The 17,779-nt window shown below is 46.7% G+C and overlaps 1 protein-coding gene and 1 non-coding gene across 2 annotated transcripts in view; both read left to right on the forward strand.

Moving 5' to 3' along the window:
* Positions 1-17,059, forward strand: part of Atp6v1e1 (ATPase H+ transporting V1 subunit E1) — a 20,109-nt gene extending 3,050 nt beyond the window's left edge. Inside the window, exons 2-9 of the mRNA XM_087904304.1 lie at positions 1,397-1,462; positions 5,874-5,983; positions 6,868-6,934; positions 9,410-9,499; positions 10,155-10,223; positions 12,196-12,290; positions 14,376-14,463; positions 16,539-17,059. Of these exons, the coding sequence (XP_087760430.1) occupies positions 1,397-1,462; positions 5,874-5,983; positions 6,868-6,934; positions 9,410-9,499; positions 10,155-10,223; positions 12,196-12,290; positions 14,376-14,463; positions 16,539-16,601 (648 nt within the window). The 3' untranslated portion in view covers positions 16,602-17,059. The remainder of the gene's footprint in view (positions 1-1,396; positions 1,463-5,873; positions 5,984-6,867; positions 6,935-9,409; positions 9,500-10,154; positions 10,224-12,195; positions 12,291-14,375; positions 14,464-16,538) is intronic.
* LOC125407113 (U6 spliceosomal RNA) lies at positions 5,444-5,548 on the forward strand. Its single transcript, XR_007234115.1, has one exon. It is a non-coding gene; the product is annotated as a U6 spliceosomal RNA (small nuclear RNA).
* Positions 17,060-17,779: the final 720 nt, after the last annotated feature.

The following is a 17,779-nucleotide window of genomic DNA, read 5'->3' on the forward strand; positions in this document are numbered from 1 at the left end:
AAAACAACTCTGGAGAGAAAAGAGTTTATCTCAGTTACACTTACATATCACAGTCCAACTGAAGTCAGGGCAGGAACCTGGAGGCAGGGACTGAAACAAACTATGTAAGGGTTTGTTCCTCAGCCTGCGTTTCTATACATCCCAGGACCACCTGCCCAGAGGTGTCACCACTCACATAAATACTAGTTAAGAAATGTCATTTAGGCTTTCCTACAGGCCAGTCTCCTGGGGACAGTTTTTTCAGTTGTAGTTCCCTCTTCTCAGATAACTAGCTCAGTGCTGTGGGATAACCCTAACGTATGCTGTGAACATACGTTGCTCTCATTGGTTGATAATAAAAGCTGCTTTGACCTATAGCAAGGCAGAATATAGCTAGGCAGGAAAACCAAACTGAATACAGGGAGAAAGAAGGGCAGAGTCGGGAGAGATGCCAGCCAGCTGCTGGAGGAGCAAGATGTATTAGAACACAGGTAAAGTCATGAGGCAAAACATGGATTAATAGAAATGGGTTAATTTAGAAGTAAAGAACTAGTTAGTAGCCGGACAGTGTTGGTGCACACCTTTAATCCCAGCACTCGGGAGGCAGAGGCAGGCAGATCTCTGTAAGTTCGAGGCCAGCATGGTCTACAAGAACTAGTTCCAGGATGGACTCCAAAACTACAACAAAACCCTGTCTCAAAAAACAAGCAAGCAAACAAACAAAAAGAGCTAGTTAGTAATAAGCCTGAATTGTTCGGCCAAGCAGCTTGTGATTAATATTAAGCCTCTGAGTGGTTTTTTAAAATCGGCCAGGACAAGGCAAGACAGAGAAACCTCCATTTACCCTCGAGCTTGTGTTGTTGTGTCTAGTTGACAAAAGCCCAACCAGGACAGCTGACTTAGTAGGTAGTAGGTGAAGTACCTGATGCCAAACCTGATGACGTGCAATCCCTGGGACCTCCATGGTGGCAGGAGAGAGCTGACCTTTACAGGTGGCGGACCTCGGTGGTTATGCACACCCACTAACACACACAGTAAATATGAAAACAGTCGAGATGTTAGGTGCTTGGTAGAGGAGGTCCAGAGTGCCCTAGGAGCACAGCAGTGGGAGTTCAGGAGATGGCGGTTACGCTGGGGCCTGAGGCGGTGGCCACGTGAAGATTGGTGGAAGGGGAAGGAGAACAACCTGTGGCGACAGTTTCGGCAGAAGCATCCTTGGCTGTGCAGTTTGTTTCGGGTGGTGCTTGAGAGGAGCAGCATTCAGTCTTGTACCTTCTGAGTCTTTGCCCTGGCTTTGTAGCCCTGGCTGCCATAGGGAGTGCCCTGTAGACACGGCAGGCCTGGACCCTGGTAATCCTGTGACTGAAGTGAGATGCCTTCTCTTCCTGACTGAAACATGATGTCTTTTCCCACATAGATTAAACACATGATGGCTTTCATCGAACAAGAAGCCAATGAGAAGGCAGAAGAAATTGACGCAAAGGTGAGATTTTCAAGTTGAGTTAACTAAAGGTTCATGCTATTTGGTTTTCCTAAGCACTATTACTGCTAAAATTGTTTAGTTTCGCATCACATATGATCAGTAAGAAAATGTCTTTTTTCCCCCCTTCCTCAAGATAAGGTTTTTCTGTGTAGCCCTAGTTGTCCTAGAATTGGCTCTGTAGACGAGGCTGGCCTCAAACTCACAGAGATCCACCTTCCTCTGCCTCCCTGAGTGCTGGGATTAAAGACATGCACCACCACTGCCCACCTTTAAAAGAGGGGGTGCTGGAGAGATGGCTCAGTGGTTAAGAGCACTGACTGCTCTTCCAAAGGACCCGGGTTCAATTCCCAGCACCCACATGGCAGCTCAGAACTGTCTGAAGATCCAGTTTTAGGGGATCTGACACCTTCACACCAATGCACATAAAGTAAAGTTAAATAAACCATTAAAAAAAAAACAAAAACGGGAAGGCTGGGCAGGCAGTGGTGACACACGTCTTTAATCCCAGCACTCAGGGAGGCAGAGGAAGGCGGATCTCTGAGTTTGAGGCCAGCCTAACCTACAAGAGCTAGTTCCAGGACAGGCTCCAAAGCTACAGAGAAACCTGTTCTGGTACTTCTGTCCTCCCAACTCCTAGGTGCTGGAATTACTTACTTTACCTGTTTTATGGCATGCACACAAGTGCTCTTCCAAATGAGCTAGGTCTTTAGCACTCATTTTAGAATGTGATAGTACAGGGACTGGAGATATGACTCAGCAGTTAAGAGTATTTACTGCTTGTCCAGAGGACCTAAGTCTGGTACTCAGCACCCATGGCAGGCAGCTCACAACTGTCTGTAGCTCCTTCTCCAGGGGATCCTATGCTTTTGGCCTTCACGGGCATTAGCACATACCTACATGTAATTTAAAATAATAAATCTTTTAAAAAGAATGTGAAAGTTCAAATACCTGTTCCAAGCCTTGAATAACTAAATTGGTAACTTGCCTAAAGTCATAATTCTTTTGTTCTTATTTTTGAGACAGGATCTCATGTACTACAGGATGCCCTGTACAGGTGAAGATGCCTTAAAGTTTAAAAACAATTTTTATAACGGTCGGTGGTGGCACACACCTTTAATCCCAGCACTCAGGAGGCAGAGGCAGGTAGATCTCTATGAGTTGGAGGTTAGTCTGGTCTACAGAGTGATTTCCAGGACAGGCAGGGCTACAGAGAAACCCTGTATCAGAAAACTGGAAAAAAAAACACACACACAATTTTTACACTTCCTGTGTGTACATGTGCTCATGCACTGTATTTTTTTTGTTTTTTTGTTTTGTTTTGTTTTTTTAAAAGATTTATTTATTTATTATGTATACAGTATTCTGTCTGCATATATGCCTGTAGGCCAGAAGAGGGCACCAGGTCTTATTGTGGATGGTTGTGAGCCACCATATGGTTGCTGGGAATTGAACTCAGGACCTCTGGAAGAACAGCCAGTGCTCTTAACCTCTGAGCCATCTCTCCAGCCCGCACTGTATTTTTATTGAAAATAAAACAAAAAAACATGAATCATACATACATGCATACATACAGATACACACACAAAAATCCATAAAAAACAAAATCAGAAACAATAGACATGTAATGTTTTTTTAAAAAATGCCCAAGTAAAGCATTATGAGAGAAAACATCTGAATTTGTTTTGTTTGTTAATACCAATTTGTTTTATGTTGTCCGTCTCTCCCAGGCACGGGGCCTCCGTTAAGTGTGGTTTGTATACACAGTAGAATGCTTAGTTTGGGTTCCCACTGCTGTGAAGAGTACCATGACCACTGCAGCTCTGTTTTTGTTTTGTTTTAAATTTTATTTATTTATTTATGTATACAGTGTTCTGCATGTATGTCTGCAGGCCAGAAGAGGGCACCAGATCTCATATAGATGGTTGTGAGCCACCATGTAGCTGCTGGGAATTGAACTCAGGACCTCTGGAAGTGCAGTCAGTGCTCTGAGCCATCTCTCCAGCCTGACTGCAACTCTTATAAAGGAAAACATTTAATTGGGGTGGTTTACAGTGCAAAGGTTCAGTCCATTATTATGAAGCATGGTGGCATTCAGACAGACGCGGTGCTGGAGAGGTAGCTGAGAGTTCTGCATTGTGATCCGCAGGTAGCAGGAGCTTCTGAAACCTCAGAGCCCACCCCCAGTGACACACTTCCTCCAACAAGACCACACCTCCCATAATGCTGCTCCCTGAGTCTGTGGGGGCTTTTCATTCAGACCACCACAGACTCCATTGGAGAAAACTGATTTTTCCTTTGTCAGCTGGGGATAGCTCTGGGGTAGGGGTGGGAGCTTGTGTTCCTTCTCCATTGACTTAGACCTGTGCTTGCTGCCACAGTCTGTGAGTTCGTGTGTGTCAGTCCTGTAGTGTGTAGAAGGCCTTGTTTCCTTGGTGTCCTGCATTCCACTGGCTCCTACAATCCTCTCACCCCGCTTCCTTGGGGTTTTCTGAGCCCTGAGGGTTTGGTGAAGACGTCCCATTAGGACTGAGTGTTCAGGGTCTCTCGCTCCCTGCACATCGTCCAGCTGTGTGTCTCCTGCAGGAAGAATCGTCCCTGATGATGGCTGGTGGACTCTGGTCTGATTCCCAGGTGGTGTGGCCACCCCTCGTGCACATTAATGCCGTGTGCCATGGTGCTTGTGTGATAGTTCTCTCCTTTCCCACGTGGGTCCTGTTAGATTTGACATCAGGTGCCTTTGGCTACTGAGCCATCTCACCTATCCCAGTCTTCAAGTTCGGTCGGCCTGCCTCTGCCCTGAGCTTGGGGATTAAAGGTGTGCACCACCACATTCGGTTAGAGTCTTGCTGCTTGACAATCATCAACATTTGATAGACCACCAAGAGCATTCTTACAGGGATCTGACACATTCCTGAAATTTCAGCATTTAGGAGGGAGAATCAATAGAACTCAAAGTCAGCCTTGGCTCCATTAGTCTTAGTCTCAGACAGAACAAAAGCCATAATCCAAGCACCTGAAGGTAGAGCTGGGATTGTTGGACTCTAGTGTCCAAACCGAGAAGGAGTCGCCCCCAGAGACCATCTCATACACCACAGCCGATGCAAAAGCATGAGGATTTTATTAATTCTGTCATGACAGGGTCCCTCAGCATTCGGGAAGCCGAGAGACCCCGACTAGCTGGTACAGTCTACTTTTAAAGGAGAAGGCCCCATAGAAACAAGAGGGGTTGTTCCTTGACCATTATGATTGGCTTATTCGAAAAGGGTTAATACCAATAATTGACTGGAGAACTATTGTCAGATCAGATGAGGTAAGAGGTCATTTTGACCCCATTTCCCAGGGGACTGAGTCAAAACATACGTGTATGGGTAATTGTTCAGGAACTGAATACGTGCATGTGTACCTGTTAGGTCCTTGGTTCCCAGGGGAGGAGGGGAAGCACTAAGGCACGGAGGCTGAGAGGGTTAGGAATAGTCAGAAATGGCTTCAGAATTGTCTAAAATCTTACAGGATGAGTGCCCACATGTTGAAGACCAGGGAAAGAAAATACTCATATGTAATGACATATATGATTTCTGACTCTTCTTAAAAGACTGTTGGGGGTTGGAGAGATGGCTCATTGGTCAAGAGCTGCTACAGAAGACCAGAGTTTGGTTCCTAGCACCTATATCGGGTGGCTCATAGCCACCTGTAGCATCAGTTCTATGGGATCTAATACCCTCATCTGATCTCCAGAAGCACCTGCATACATATGGCAGACACATTTTAAAAAAAAACAAAAACAAGGTTTCTCTGTGTGACAGCTCTGGCTGTCCTGGAGTTCTCTGTAGATAAGATCCGCCTGACTCTGCCTCCTGACTGCTGGGATTAAAGGCATGCACCACCACTGCCTGACCAACAAAGTAATCTTTGAGGATAAGAGTTATAATAGATTTTAAGTTTTTCACATAGGGAATAAGTGAACATATGGAAGTATTCCTGGTGCTCGCTTCGGCAGAACATTTACTAAAATTGAAACGATATGGAAGATTAGCATGGCCCCTGCACAAGGGTGACACGCAAATTCATGAAGTGTTCCATGTTTTTAGATATCCTCATCCAGTATGATCGGACCCTGCATGTAGCTGATCCTCGGCGCTGTGAATCCAAAAAGTTTGGAGGGCCTGGTGCCCAAGCTCAATACCAGAAATCCTACCGATAAGCCCAACTCAAGGATCAGGGTTTAACCTTTGTAATAAACATCCTAGGGTTTTAATGATATAAAAAAAATAGAAAGTATTCTTGGTTCCTGGATGTTTATAATGATCAGCCAAATCGAATGTTATGTTAATGTATGTTAATTATTGCATGTTATTTATGTATGTATATTAATGTTAATTAATGTATGTATATTAATGTATGTTAATTCTAGGCAGAAGAAGAGTTCAACATTGAGAAGGGTCGTCTTGTGCAAACCCAAAGACTGAAGATTATGGAATACTATGAGAAGAAAGAAAAACAGATTGAGCAGCAGAAGAAAATGTAAGGAGATGATGGTTAATGCACTGAGCTAAAGAAGCCATGTGTCTGTAGCCCAGGTTGGCCAGAGCTTCCATGTGGGACTGCGGGCATGTGCCACCATATGTGTTTCTGTACTGCTCGAGATTGACTCCAGGGCCTTGTACTATCCACAGGCTCCACCAACCAGTGTAGCCAGTCCTCAGCCATTAAGAATGTTTGAAGGTCAATGAAGCAAGGTCACAGGGAGTAGCTCAGTGGGACAGTGCTTGCTTACCCTGAGCAGGGCCCAAAACTCCACCCTGAGATCTGCTCTTTATCCCAAAGAAAGTTCAATCAAAACTACGGAGACAAAACAGCTTGAGAGTCTAGTTCTTCCTCCTCTTTTTTCCGCAAGACGGTTTCTCTGTGTAACCCTGGTTGTCCTGGAACTTGCTCTGTAGACCAGGCTGGCCTTGAACTGGGAGTACTTCTTATCTTGACTTCAGCAAGTTAGTGAACTTACTGTCACTGTAGAACAGAAACCTTAGCTGGGTGGTAGCTAGGATCTGAGACATGAGAGTCTCGAGTTTGAAAATGGCAATGATAAACAAGGTCTGTGACTTATCTCCAAAGCTAACAGATGGAAGAAGATCGGGGCATATGGTACACCCCTAGAACCCCAGCAGAGACAGAGCTCTGGGTTCCAGGTCAGCCTGATCTACGTAGAGTTGAGGCTAGCCAGAGCTACACAGTGAGACCTTGAATCAAAAAAGAAGGGCAAAACTGGTGAGAGTGCTTGGAGACTCGCAGAGTTCCTGCAGGGCTTCTGACTGCTTACGTAGTGTCCTCTGCTTACAGGGAAAGTGTGTATTTTTCTGTATCGTTGTTTCTGATGTTGTATTGATAGTCTCCCATCCCTTTTATAGTCAAATGTCCAATCTGATGAATCAAGCAAGACTCAAAGTCCTCAGAGCAAGGGATGACCTCATCGCCGTGAGTACTTAGCTCTAGTGATTATGGAACTATGAAATGCTTGTACACTTTCCCATAATCATTAGTTAACATTTAGGAAATAATGGTTTTTGTTGTTGCTGTTGTGTTTGGTTGGGCTGGTGGATTTTGTTTGCTTGCTTTTGTGATAGTGTGCGTCTCAGTATGAAGCTGGCCTAATTGATCTCCCAGTCTGTCTAAGTTTTTTTGTTTGTTTGGTTTTGCTTTTCAAGACAGGGCTTCTCTGTGTAGCCCCGGCTGTCCTGGAACTAGCTTTGTAGACCAGACTGGCCTGGAACTCAGATCCACCTGCCTCTGCCTTCTGAGTGCTGGGATTAAAGGCGTGCACCACCACTACCCAACCAGACTGAGTCTTCTGAGTGTTTTCTGATTTTTGTTTTTTCAAGACAGGGTTTCCCTATGTAACCCTGACTGGCCAGGAGCTCTCTCTATAGACTAGGCTGGCCTCAAACTCACAGAGATCCTCCTGCCTCCTGAGTGCTGGGATTAAAGACGTATGCCACCACTATTCAACCAGTCTTAGACTTCTGAGTAGTTACAAGCATGCACCAACATGCTCAGGTTTGAGCATTTTTTGGAGAGAAAAATTTTTTTTTAGCAAATAATTATACTAGATATTAATAATAAATGAAGGCATGGTAATAGTCTGGCCTTGAGTCTAGTGACCTTTTAAGTTACTGGCATATATAGACAGTCAGGGGCTGAAGATAGGGCCATGAATGTAAAGCTAAGTGCCACACCTGCTTTCAATTTAGAAAAAAAAAATTGTTTTAGCTAGGCGATGGAGGTACACTCCTTTAATGCCAGGAGTAGGGAGGCAAAGGCAGGTGGATTCTAAGTTCAAGGCCAGCATGATGTACAGAGTGAGTTCCAGGACAGCCAGGGCTGCACAGAGAAACCCTGCCTGCAAAAAACAAAACAGAAGAACTTTGTAAAGTTATTTTATCCTACAGTAGAAAACTCAGTGGATTTGGGGAGGCATGGGGACTGTTTTCCTTTGTATTAGGATGCTTGGAATTGGAACTTCCATTGAACATGCTCATGTCTGTGAAGCTCTTGCACTGGTGCAACTGGTGTCCCCAGCACCACATGAAACTGGGCATAGTGGTGCCCTCCTGCATCCCTAGCATTCAGGGGGTCAAGATGGGAATCATTGCAAGTTTGAAGCCAGCCTGGCTACACTGCCAGTCCTAGGCCAGGCACGGGTGCATAGTGAGACTGTCAGAAACAAAAGGGAAATTAGCTGTTTTAAGCAACTACATTGTACAGGATACTGTAACCTAGGAGAGAAACGTTCCAGCCTTTCTCTGCTTCGTCCTGGCTGTTCTGAAACTCACTACATAGACCAGCTTGGCCCCGAATTTAGAGATCTGCCTGCCTCTGCCTCCCAAGTGCTGGGATTAAAGGCGTGCTCCACCACCGCCATTCAGCAGAGAAAGGTTTTCTTCTTTTGCTGTTTTGTTTTGTTGAGACTGTAACAGGTGTGCCACTCTTGGCCTTTATTATTTATTTGCGCTGGTGTTTTGCCTGCATGTCTGTGTGGGATGTCAGGTCTTAGAGTTACAGACAGGTGGGAGCTGACATGTGGGTGCTGGGCATTGAACCCAGGTCCTCTGAAAGAACAGTCAGTGCTCTGAACTGCTGAGCCATCTCTCCAGTTCCACTCCTGGCTATTTATACAGGCTTTTCACAGTAGCTGAATTGTCTATTTAATGCTGTCACTGGGGATAAAACCCACACAATGCCAAATACCAACATGTAGCTTGGGCTGGCTTAGACTTCCCTGTGTTGCCAAGGATGACCTTGAACTTCTTAGCTTCCACTTAGTGCTGGGCCTACAAGGATGGTGTTTCCCACCAGCACTTGGGAGGCAGAGGCAGGCAGATCTCTGGGTTCAAAGTTAGCCTGGTCTACAGAGCAAGTTCCAGGACAGCCAGAGATATACAGAGAAACTCAAATGGTGTTCCCTTGGCTGTTTAAGTTTCTCAAGGCAGGGTTTCTTTGTGTAACAGTCCTGGCTGACCCAGAACTCACTTTGTAGACCAGGCTGGCCTCGAACTCACAGAAGCCTCTGCTTCCTGAGAGCTGGGATTAAAGGTGTGCACCACCACTGTCCAGTACATTTCTTGCTTCTTTGTTTTTGTTTTTCAAGACAGGGTTTCTCTGTAGCTTTGGAACCTGTCCTGGAACTAGCTCTTGTAGACCAGGCTGGCCTCAAACTCACAGCGATCCGCCTGCCTCTGCCTCCTGAGTGCTGGGGAATTAAAGGCGTGTACCACCACCGCCCAGCCCGGTACATTTCTTGCTTTCTTAGCAGTGCTTGTAGCACAGACACGTACATTACATTAGCATGTGTCTCGGGATGTGTGTTTAGTGAATACCCAGCAGTGGGATGTGAGGCAATGGGCATGAGCTTTGATGGGTAGATACAGTGCTTTCTCTGTCCTTTCTCTGTAGGATCTGCTAAATGAGGCAAAACAGAGACTCAGCAAGGTCGTGAAAGATACAACCAGATACCAAGTGCTGTTGGACGGGCTGGTCCTCCAGGTATGGTTCTATGCCAGGTGCTGCTGGGAGGGCTGGTCCTCCAGGTATGGTTCTGTGCCAAGTTGGCCATGCACAGCTGCAGTCCTGGGAGCCTCTAAAGTCTGTCAGAGGCCAGCTCAGTTTTCCCCCCTCAACTTCTTTTTCCTTCTTCCTGTGTCTGGTGTGTGCTGTACAGGGGCAACAAAGTCCTTTTTAGCCCTCTGGTCAGATCTACCTGTCGCCTGCAGCTTGACACGTCCCTACTTTGGTTTGACCTTTAAAATACTTGACTTTAAACCCATGTTTAGTGCTGAGGGCATAGCTCGGTGGTCAAGGCAGAATATTTGCATAGCTTGTGGGTAACCCTCAGGTTCACTGCCTAGTACTGTAAAAAGGAAAAAAAGTTCAAACAATTGTTTGCTTCTGGATTATGAATCTTTTATTTTACTCATGTCAATCCTGAGTATTTGTCTTGAGTCCGGCTAATAGGACTCCATAGGAACACAGTTGAACATTGAAAATCTCTGGTTTCAGTCCGTGTCTAGTGCTAGTACGGAGCTTGCTGTCTCGTGTTCTCATACTGTGTTGTTCTTGCAGAGCTTACTGGGTGACACCGGAAAGAACTACAGGACACTGTTGTCTGTTTTCCACTATAGACTCTGATTGCTTTTTCCAGGGTTTGTACCAGCTGTTGGAGCCGCGGATGATTGTGCGATGCAGAAAACAAGATTTCCCTCTGGTGAAGGTAAAGAGCTTAGTTACTGTTGTTGAAAAAGGGGTTGAAGTGTCAGAGATTGCCTACACTGGGCGAATGCTGTCACTGAGGGAAGTCAGGGAGGCACCTGGAGGCAGGAGTTGATGTGGAGGAGTGCTGGATTTTTTTGTTTTGTTTTGTTTTTGATTTGTTTGTTTGTTTTTTGTTTTTGTTTTTGGCGACAGGGTTTCTCTGTAGCTTTTGGAGCCAGTCCTGGAAATAGCTCTTGTAGACCAGGCTGGCCGCGAACTCACAGAGATCCACCTGCCTCTGCCTCCCAAGTGCTGGGATTAAGGCATGCGACACCACCGCCCGGTGGTTTCTGGGTTTTGAAACAGGCTTTGATTGTATTTCTATTCCTGGCTTACCTGGAACTTGCTATATAGAACAGGCTGGCTGTGAACGCCTGGATTCTCGTACTCTGCCTCCAACTGGAACTGAAGGCATGTGTCACCATGCCTGCTTTCACCAGCTTTCCTGCAGCACTCGGGATCACCACTCCCCCACATCTACCACTAATTAAGAAAAAGTCCTCCAGACTTACCTCCAGGCCAGTCTGTGGAGACATTTTCCCAGTGAGAGTCCCTCTTCCCAAGTGACTCTAGCTTGTCAAGTTGACATAAAGCCAGGTGAGGGACTGGAGAGATGGCTGCTCTTCCAGAGGACTTCGGATCAACTCCCAGAACCCACATGGCAGCTCACAACTGTCTATAACTCCAGTTCCGGGTGTACACTTCACATCAGTGCACATAGAATAAATTTAAATAAATTATTTTACAAAAAAAAAACTAGCCAAGTGAGTCTCCAGCATATAAGATAGACTAGGCATGGGCAAGATGGCTTAGCAGGTAGAGCCACATGCAAGGACAAGGCAGATTCTTGCACGCTCTCTGACCTCTGCACACACACATACAGATACTTTGTAGAACAAAGTAGTTTAAGGTTCTCTGTGATAGTTGCTTCTGTCTTGGGACTTGTTATATAGACCAGAGAGCTCTGGCTCCCGAGTGCTGAGACTAAAGCTGTCACTGAGCCTGGCCCTTTGCCTGTATTGCTATCCCAGTAGAGCAGGCAGTTGAGACGTCATGATATGCCAGGGTATTGCTCACCCTTGAGTCACAACCAAAGGGCTCTGAGTGACTGCAGTGGCCAAATGCCAAGTAAATTCAGTCTGTTGGATTTTTTAGGAATGGCCTTAAAGTTTTGTAGGCAATTATAATAGTAATAATAATTATATAGGGGGGGGATTTCAAGTCAGGGTTTCTCGGTGTAGCCATGGCTATCCTGGAACTCACTCTGTAGACCAGGCTGGCCTGAACTCACGGAGATCCACCTGCCTCTGCCTTGTGTTTTTCTACCTACAATACACAAAGATTCTTGTATCTATTCATACCCGGCAATACTTTAATTAAAATTTTTATTTGTATGGGAGTTCTGTCTGCATGTATGTTTGTGTGCCACCTATGTGTCTGATGTCCTTCCAGTGGTGGTTCCCTGGAACTGGAGTCACGGATGGTGTGAGCTGTCTTCTGGGAGAAGGGAATCATATCAGCCTTCTGGAAGAGCAGGCTTTGTTTGTTCTTAACCCCAACCAGCTTTTCAGTCTAGGACTTCTTTGTAGTCGCTGTTGTAATGGGTGTGGATTGCGCCTCTCTTGGTAAGCAGTGCCATCCTCACTTCTGCAGCTGCCAGTTCAGGTCAGGCCAACAGCCACCCCCTCCCCCCACGCTCCTGATACCACGCTGTCTGCTGCCTCACCTTACACCTGAGCTCTGTGGCGCTGCCCTGGTGTGTTCATTCAGTTGCCAGAACCATTGAATCCTGACAGATGAGCCTGTGTGTGTTCCTCCCACCTGCGTGCAGGCTCTTGGTTTTCATTCTTCCTTGGGAATGGCACTGTTATATGTCCTCAGCAGCAAAGTTTGCTTTTACTTGAAAATCTCTCATTGTTTGTTTCCCCCAGGCTGCAGTACAAAAAGCAATTCCTATGTATAAAATTGCCACCAAAAAAGACGTCGATGTCCAAATTGACCAGGAGGCCTACCTGCCTGAGGAAATGTAAGGAGACGTCCTGTTGTTGATCTTCTTGCTGTGGGAATGGCTATGGTGCCATTTAGAAAGTGTCTTGTTGTTTGTGGGGAATGGCGGTGTGTGGCTCAGCGGTAAAGTGTTTTCTTGGCTGAGGTCTTGGCTGCCAGACGAGGTGTGGCGTGTTCCCCAGAAGCCTGTGGCTGTCATCCTGTCGGGGCTGCAGTTCTTCCTCTTTAGAAACTCCCAGTGTGGGCAGAGCCTATCTAAGGTCACACTGCTTAACCTGGGGTGGAGTCTCGGGATACATTTTGAACTTAGTGGAAAGAACGTGAGGCTTAGGAATGTAAAATGGGCTGCGAACACTGACAATATTAGATTTGCAGCTTTGAGGTTTTGGTTCATTTCTTCCTACTCCACGTAGAACCAGGAGTCATGAACACTGTGATGATTCAGATGTGGGTTCCTTCCCCACTCAGCCACATACTGTTTGAGCAGTGTTGGACCCCATACTTAATCTCACTGAGCCTTGAGATTTTTTTGTTTTTGTTTTTCTGGTTGTGACGGGGTGAGACAGGCTTTCACTCTGTAGACCAGATTGGTCTTGTTTCCAGCAATCTGAAATCAGGAGGCTGGGGTTACAGGCCTGGCTCACCATGCCCAGCTGACTTCATTCAGTTGAAGTACAGCTACCTGGCACTTTCACGACATTCAAGTGAGGTCATGTCTAGACGGCACTCACTGGTATAGAGGCTGATACTGCCTGGAGACTGTCATCATGTGTGTTTCGGAACAGTAGTGAAATGGGCTGGGGTGTAGCTCAGTATAGAGGGTCTGTTTAGTGGCCAGCACCGAAGAGTAATAAAGTACCGAGTATAAAGTAGTATATATACCATTATACATACAGTATAGTACTATACCATTGTATAGTATCTTCAAATCACTGACATAGCTAGATACACTAATATTTCTGAATAAACACACATAGGAAAAACTGGCCATGGTGACACTTGATAGTAATTGAAGTATTTGGGATGGCAGGAGATTGTCAAGAGTTCATGACCAGCATTTTTTTTAAATGAAGCTAGAGCCAAGTATTGGTAGCACATGCCTTTATTCCCAGAGACAGGCACTCTCTGTACAAGACCATATGGTCTACAGAGTGAGTTCCAGGACAGCCAGGGTTATACAGAGAAACCCTTTCGGGGGGGGGGGGGCACAAACATGGGGGCTCATGTGCAGGAGGCTGAGACAAGATAGTCTATTGTTGCTCAGCCTTTTGACTCAGGTCAAAGGTAGAATGCTGGAAGCCAGTTTAGACTGTATGCAGACACTGTGTCCCAAAAACCCAGGAGAGAGAAAACCTACACTGACATTCAGTTCTGTTTCTTCCTCTCCCTGCTGTCCTCACATCCCCCCACTCACAGCCAGGAGTCGGGATGGCAGCAAAGCACCATCTTGTCATTGTGGGGGGTAAAGGGGAAGTGGCTGTGTCTGCTGCCTCATCCACTGAAATGTCCTGAGGAGAAAGTATAACCTTTCCCAGCCTGTACATAATGGCACATGCCAATAATCTCAGCAGAGGCAGGAAGGTTGTTAGATGGCGAGTTCCGGGCTAGCCTGGACTACCTAGTGAGGCGTTGTCTCAAACATAATTCAGGCCATTAGTCCATTTAACTCAGTAATTGACAGAACTGGCCGTAGGTGAATCTGGCTCCTGGGGTTCCTTGTAATATAGTTGACTTGCGTGTACCTCTTGTGTGCTGAGAGCCATCAAGGAGAGGGGTGACAGTGAGGGCTGGGTAGAGGCAGATAATAGGCTGTGTCTTCTGTCTGTCCTCCCTGTCTGTCAGCAGTATTGCAGGTGCGGCCTCTCCAGTAGGCTGCCTGTTGATTCATAGCTACGATAATTAAAACCAGTTTCCACTTACGGGGGAGGCCTGGCTACAACTGAGCTGCATGGTGTAACAAGTGGCTGTGCTCAGGAGTCACTTGGGATTGTGTGGGTTCTCGCTGAGGCTGTTGCGTTAGTGTCCACTTCACATGCCTAGGCTACCTTGTGTAAGCGTGATGGATGCACACCTGTCAAGCTGTGATTTCCTGTGTTCTCTGTAGAGCTGGTGGAGTTGAAATCTATAATGGGGATCGCAAGATAAAGGTTTCCAACACTCTGGAAAGCCGGCTGGACCTCATAGCTCAACAGGTGAGTGCGGAAGGCTTGTGGTTACCTTTTGACTAATGTAGTTGGGCTTTTTCTGTCCCCCTTGCCGACTCTCAAATAACCAAAAGGAGACTTGTTTCTGACCAGCTCTTATAACTTAAATCAGGTCATTTCTATTACTTTACTTTTTGAATCGTGGCTTTTTTTATCTTTACTCTGTGTCTGGCTGGCGACTCCTTGTGCCTCTGGCTTCTTCTTTCCAGCCATCTCTGCCCTGAAAAGTCCTGCCTAGCTTCTGGCCATTTAGATTTTTATTAAACCAATCACAGTGAAGTATCTTCACAGTGTAGAGGAATATTCCACAACAAGCAGGCACTTGCTCTCAAGGGCTGCAAGAACACAGGTCCTTTCGAAGTGTGTGCAAGGCTGCTTCCCACATCTCCACACTTGCACGCTGAACTCTAGGAGACAGCCACGTGCTCAGCAGCCGCACCACTACCTTGCTCAGTCCCTGATTTAGTGGTGTGGTTTGTAGTGCATGTCTAGAGGCAGCCAGATCTCTGAAGGCCGAGGCTAGCCTAGTCTATAGAGTGAGTTCCGGGATAGCCAGGGCTACACAAAGAACCCCTTTCTCAAAGCAGAGTAGTTTAGCCAAACAGGGGGTTAGTGGTGCCACTTGGGAAGCTGAGGTAGGATCACTGTGTCTGAGGTCAGTCTCCAAGGAAGTGCACTGTGCTGGAAATGAACACGCTTGTCTTGCATCCATAGTGCTCTCCTGTGTCAGCTTCAGTAACCCAGAGCTGCTGTGGCGGCCGGTAGTGCAGATGGGGAGTTAGGTGAATGTGGAAGCTCCAGGCCTGGACTGGGCAGATAAGTAGCTCAGTCAAGTGTTTGCCTCACAAGCTTGAGGGCCTGAGTTCCATATCAGGAAACTACATAAAAAGTCAGACATGATGGCATATTTATAATTGCAGCACTAGGGAAGCCGATGCAGGATTCCTGGGGTTGTTGGCCGTCCAGCCTAGCTGAGTCGGCAAACCCCACACCAGTATAAGGTGTGTTCCTGAGCTTGCCCTCTGGCCTCCACAGCATGTGGGCATGGAGTCTCTCTCTCTACCTCTTCTCCCCACCCTCTGTCTCCTAAGGAAACAAAACAACTTACAGGTCCACACCTGTAATAATCCCAACATTTAGAAAGCAGAAAGATTGCTGGTTTCAAACCAGCCTGGGCTAGGCAGTAAAACCCTGTTCCATCTCTAGCCACTGTCTCTCTCTTGCTTTCTCTCTCTTCTCTCTCCTTTCGGTTCTTCACCAGTACATAAAGTTATATTTGAGGGGGCGCAGTAAAGTAACTGCCAACATGACCGTCCCATGATATGGTTGAAGCTTGTATTGTAGATATGAGAGAGAAAGAAGTAGACAAAGCATGGCCAGCAGACTGGATGTGGCCAGGGCGAGGAGAGCAGGAGAGAATAGTGGAGCTAGTGATAACAAGAGAGAGAGAAGAACAAAGAAGGAGGAAGCAAGAGAGAAAGAATAGTGAGAAAAATGGGGGCAGAGGGAACACCCTGGGGGTGAGGATGCCAGTGTGAACTTGTGGTACTGAGAGCCTGGAGACTTGCAGAGGCATTGAAATACAACTCCAGGCAGCCTTATGTCCTTTCTGCCAGAGGTAATGGAAATGCTTTCTTTTGGCAGGTAGGAACCAGTTTTGCAAGTTCCTAGGGAATGCAGGCTTTTATTTAAGCACCAAGATCTTATCTGACCCTTAAGATTGGTCACAGCCCTAGACATTTGAGGCAAAGTCCTGTTCTGACAAGGACTTCAGCATAAACTCCATTCTGAGTGCCCTGTGTGGTCACTCCTGGCAGGCTGGAGGCACTCAGAAAGAACATGTCTGATCCACTGTGATGCAGTAGTGCTGTTCACACCATCTCTGTGTCACAGTGGGACAAACTCACATTTTGTAAGCCCACATGTGTGAGCCCACGTTGTGGCTGTGGAAGTCCCTCTGGCGGAGTGCAGTGGATAGGACGGATCTGACGTGCTTAGCTCTGGCCTTCCCATGTGGCAGTGCCCTATCTGATGACCTTATTTATTGACTGGCTTCTTTACAGATGATGCCGGAGGTCCGGGGAGCCTTGTTTGGTGCAAATGCCAATAGGAAGTTTCTGGACTGAGCCTGGGGAGGTGCAGTTCATCCGAGGCTGTACTCCTGGAGCAGCACATATCTGTGTGGCTTCCCCTTTCTGTTCTAATCCTGGCAATCACTGGATCCCCTCTGCAGCTAATGCCCAATGTCAACAGAAGGGAGGGCCACGTGGTGTGGGCAGGAACCCAGCCCCAGCTCATCTGACACTACAGCCATGCACTGGTTCTGCAGCAGGACTTGAGGGGTCAGATGGTGTCGCATGGCCCTCACCACGGAAGGACCTGTTCTCCCTGCTCCTAGTCTAGTCTAGAGTGAGTTGTGCATGCTGTCCCCTGCATTGGTGTCATGTGCATGTGGGGCTTGCATTCCTCCAGCAACACTCGCTTCACTGTTACTGTTTGGGTCTAGTTGTCCTCATCTGTAAACGTGATCTAAAATCTAAGCCACAAATACTCTTTATTTATTAAAACAAAAAGTTGATGTGGATTTGGTTGTCGCTTCTTTTGTAATGCCCCGAGAGTTTGATTTGAGAGTTAAGTTTTGCCAGGCACAGTGGAATACCCCTGTGGAAAATTGTTTGGGGCCAGCCTGGGCAACAAAGAAGAACTTACCCACCGCCACCATCAGGAACTACTTCTGAATCCCTGTGGTACATGGTATTTTACTAGACCTTCTTGCAGCCCTGTGACCAAGTGGACACCGTACACAGACTCTTCAGTATATCCCAGAGCCTCACACAGTAAACACAGGCTGTACCACTCAGCCACGCCCCCCGACCTATGGTCCAGGCCATCTTTGTTGAAGCAGTTTTATTTGGACAAAGTTTAAAAAAAAAGCCCAAGTTTTGGAGGAAGGAGCTTTGTATTAGTGCAGGCCCTTACATGGCCATGCTTTCCTTTGCCCTTAGGTGAAGGCACAGCTGTCTGCAATCCCACAGCAGGGTTCTGACTGTCTTGTCTCGCAGAGCATGCACATCTGCCTGCCCCTCGGGACCAAGTTTTAAGTTAGGTGGGACTAATGTATGTTCTTTTCCGTTTTGATGTTTTGGTTTTGTGGACAGTTTTATGCAGTTCAGGCTGGCCTAGAACTTGCTTATTGGCAGATGACAACCTTCAATTTCCTGTCTTCCTGCCTCTACCTCCTAAGTGCTGCGGTTTTAGGTGCATGCCACCATGTCCAGGTTATGAGGTCCTGGGGATGGACCCC

The sequence above is a fragment of the Myodes glareolus genome, chromosome 3 (assembly GCF_982192425.1).
Source record: "Myodes glareolus chromosome 3, mMyoGla1.1, whole genome shotgun sequence".
Lineage (NCBI taxonomy): Eukaryota > Metazoa > Chordata > Mammalia > Rodentia > Cricetidae > Myodes > Myodes glareolus.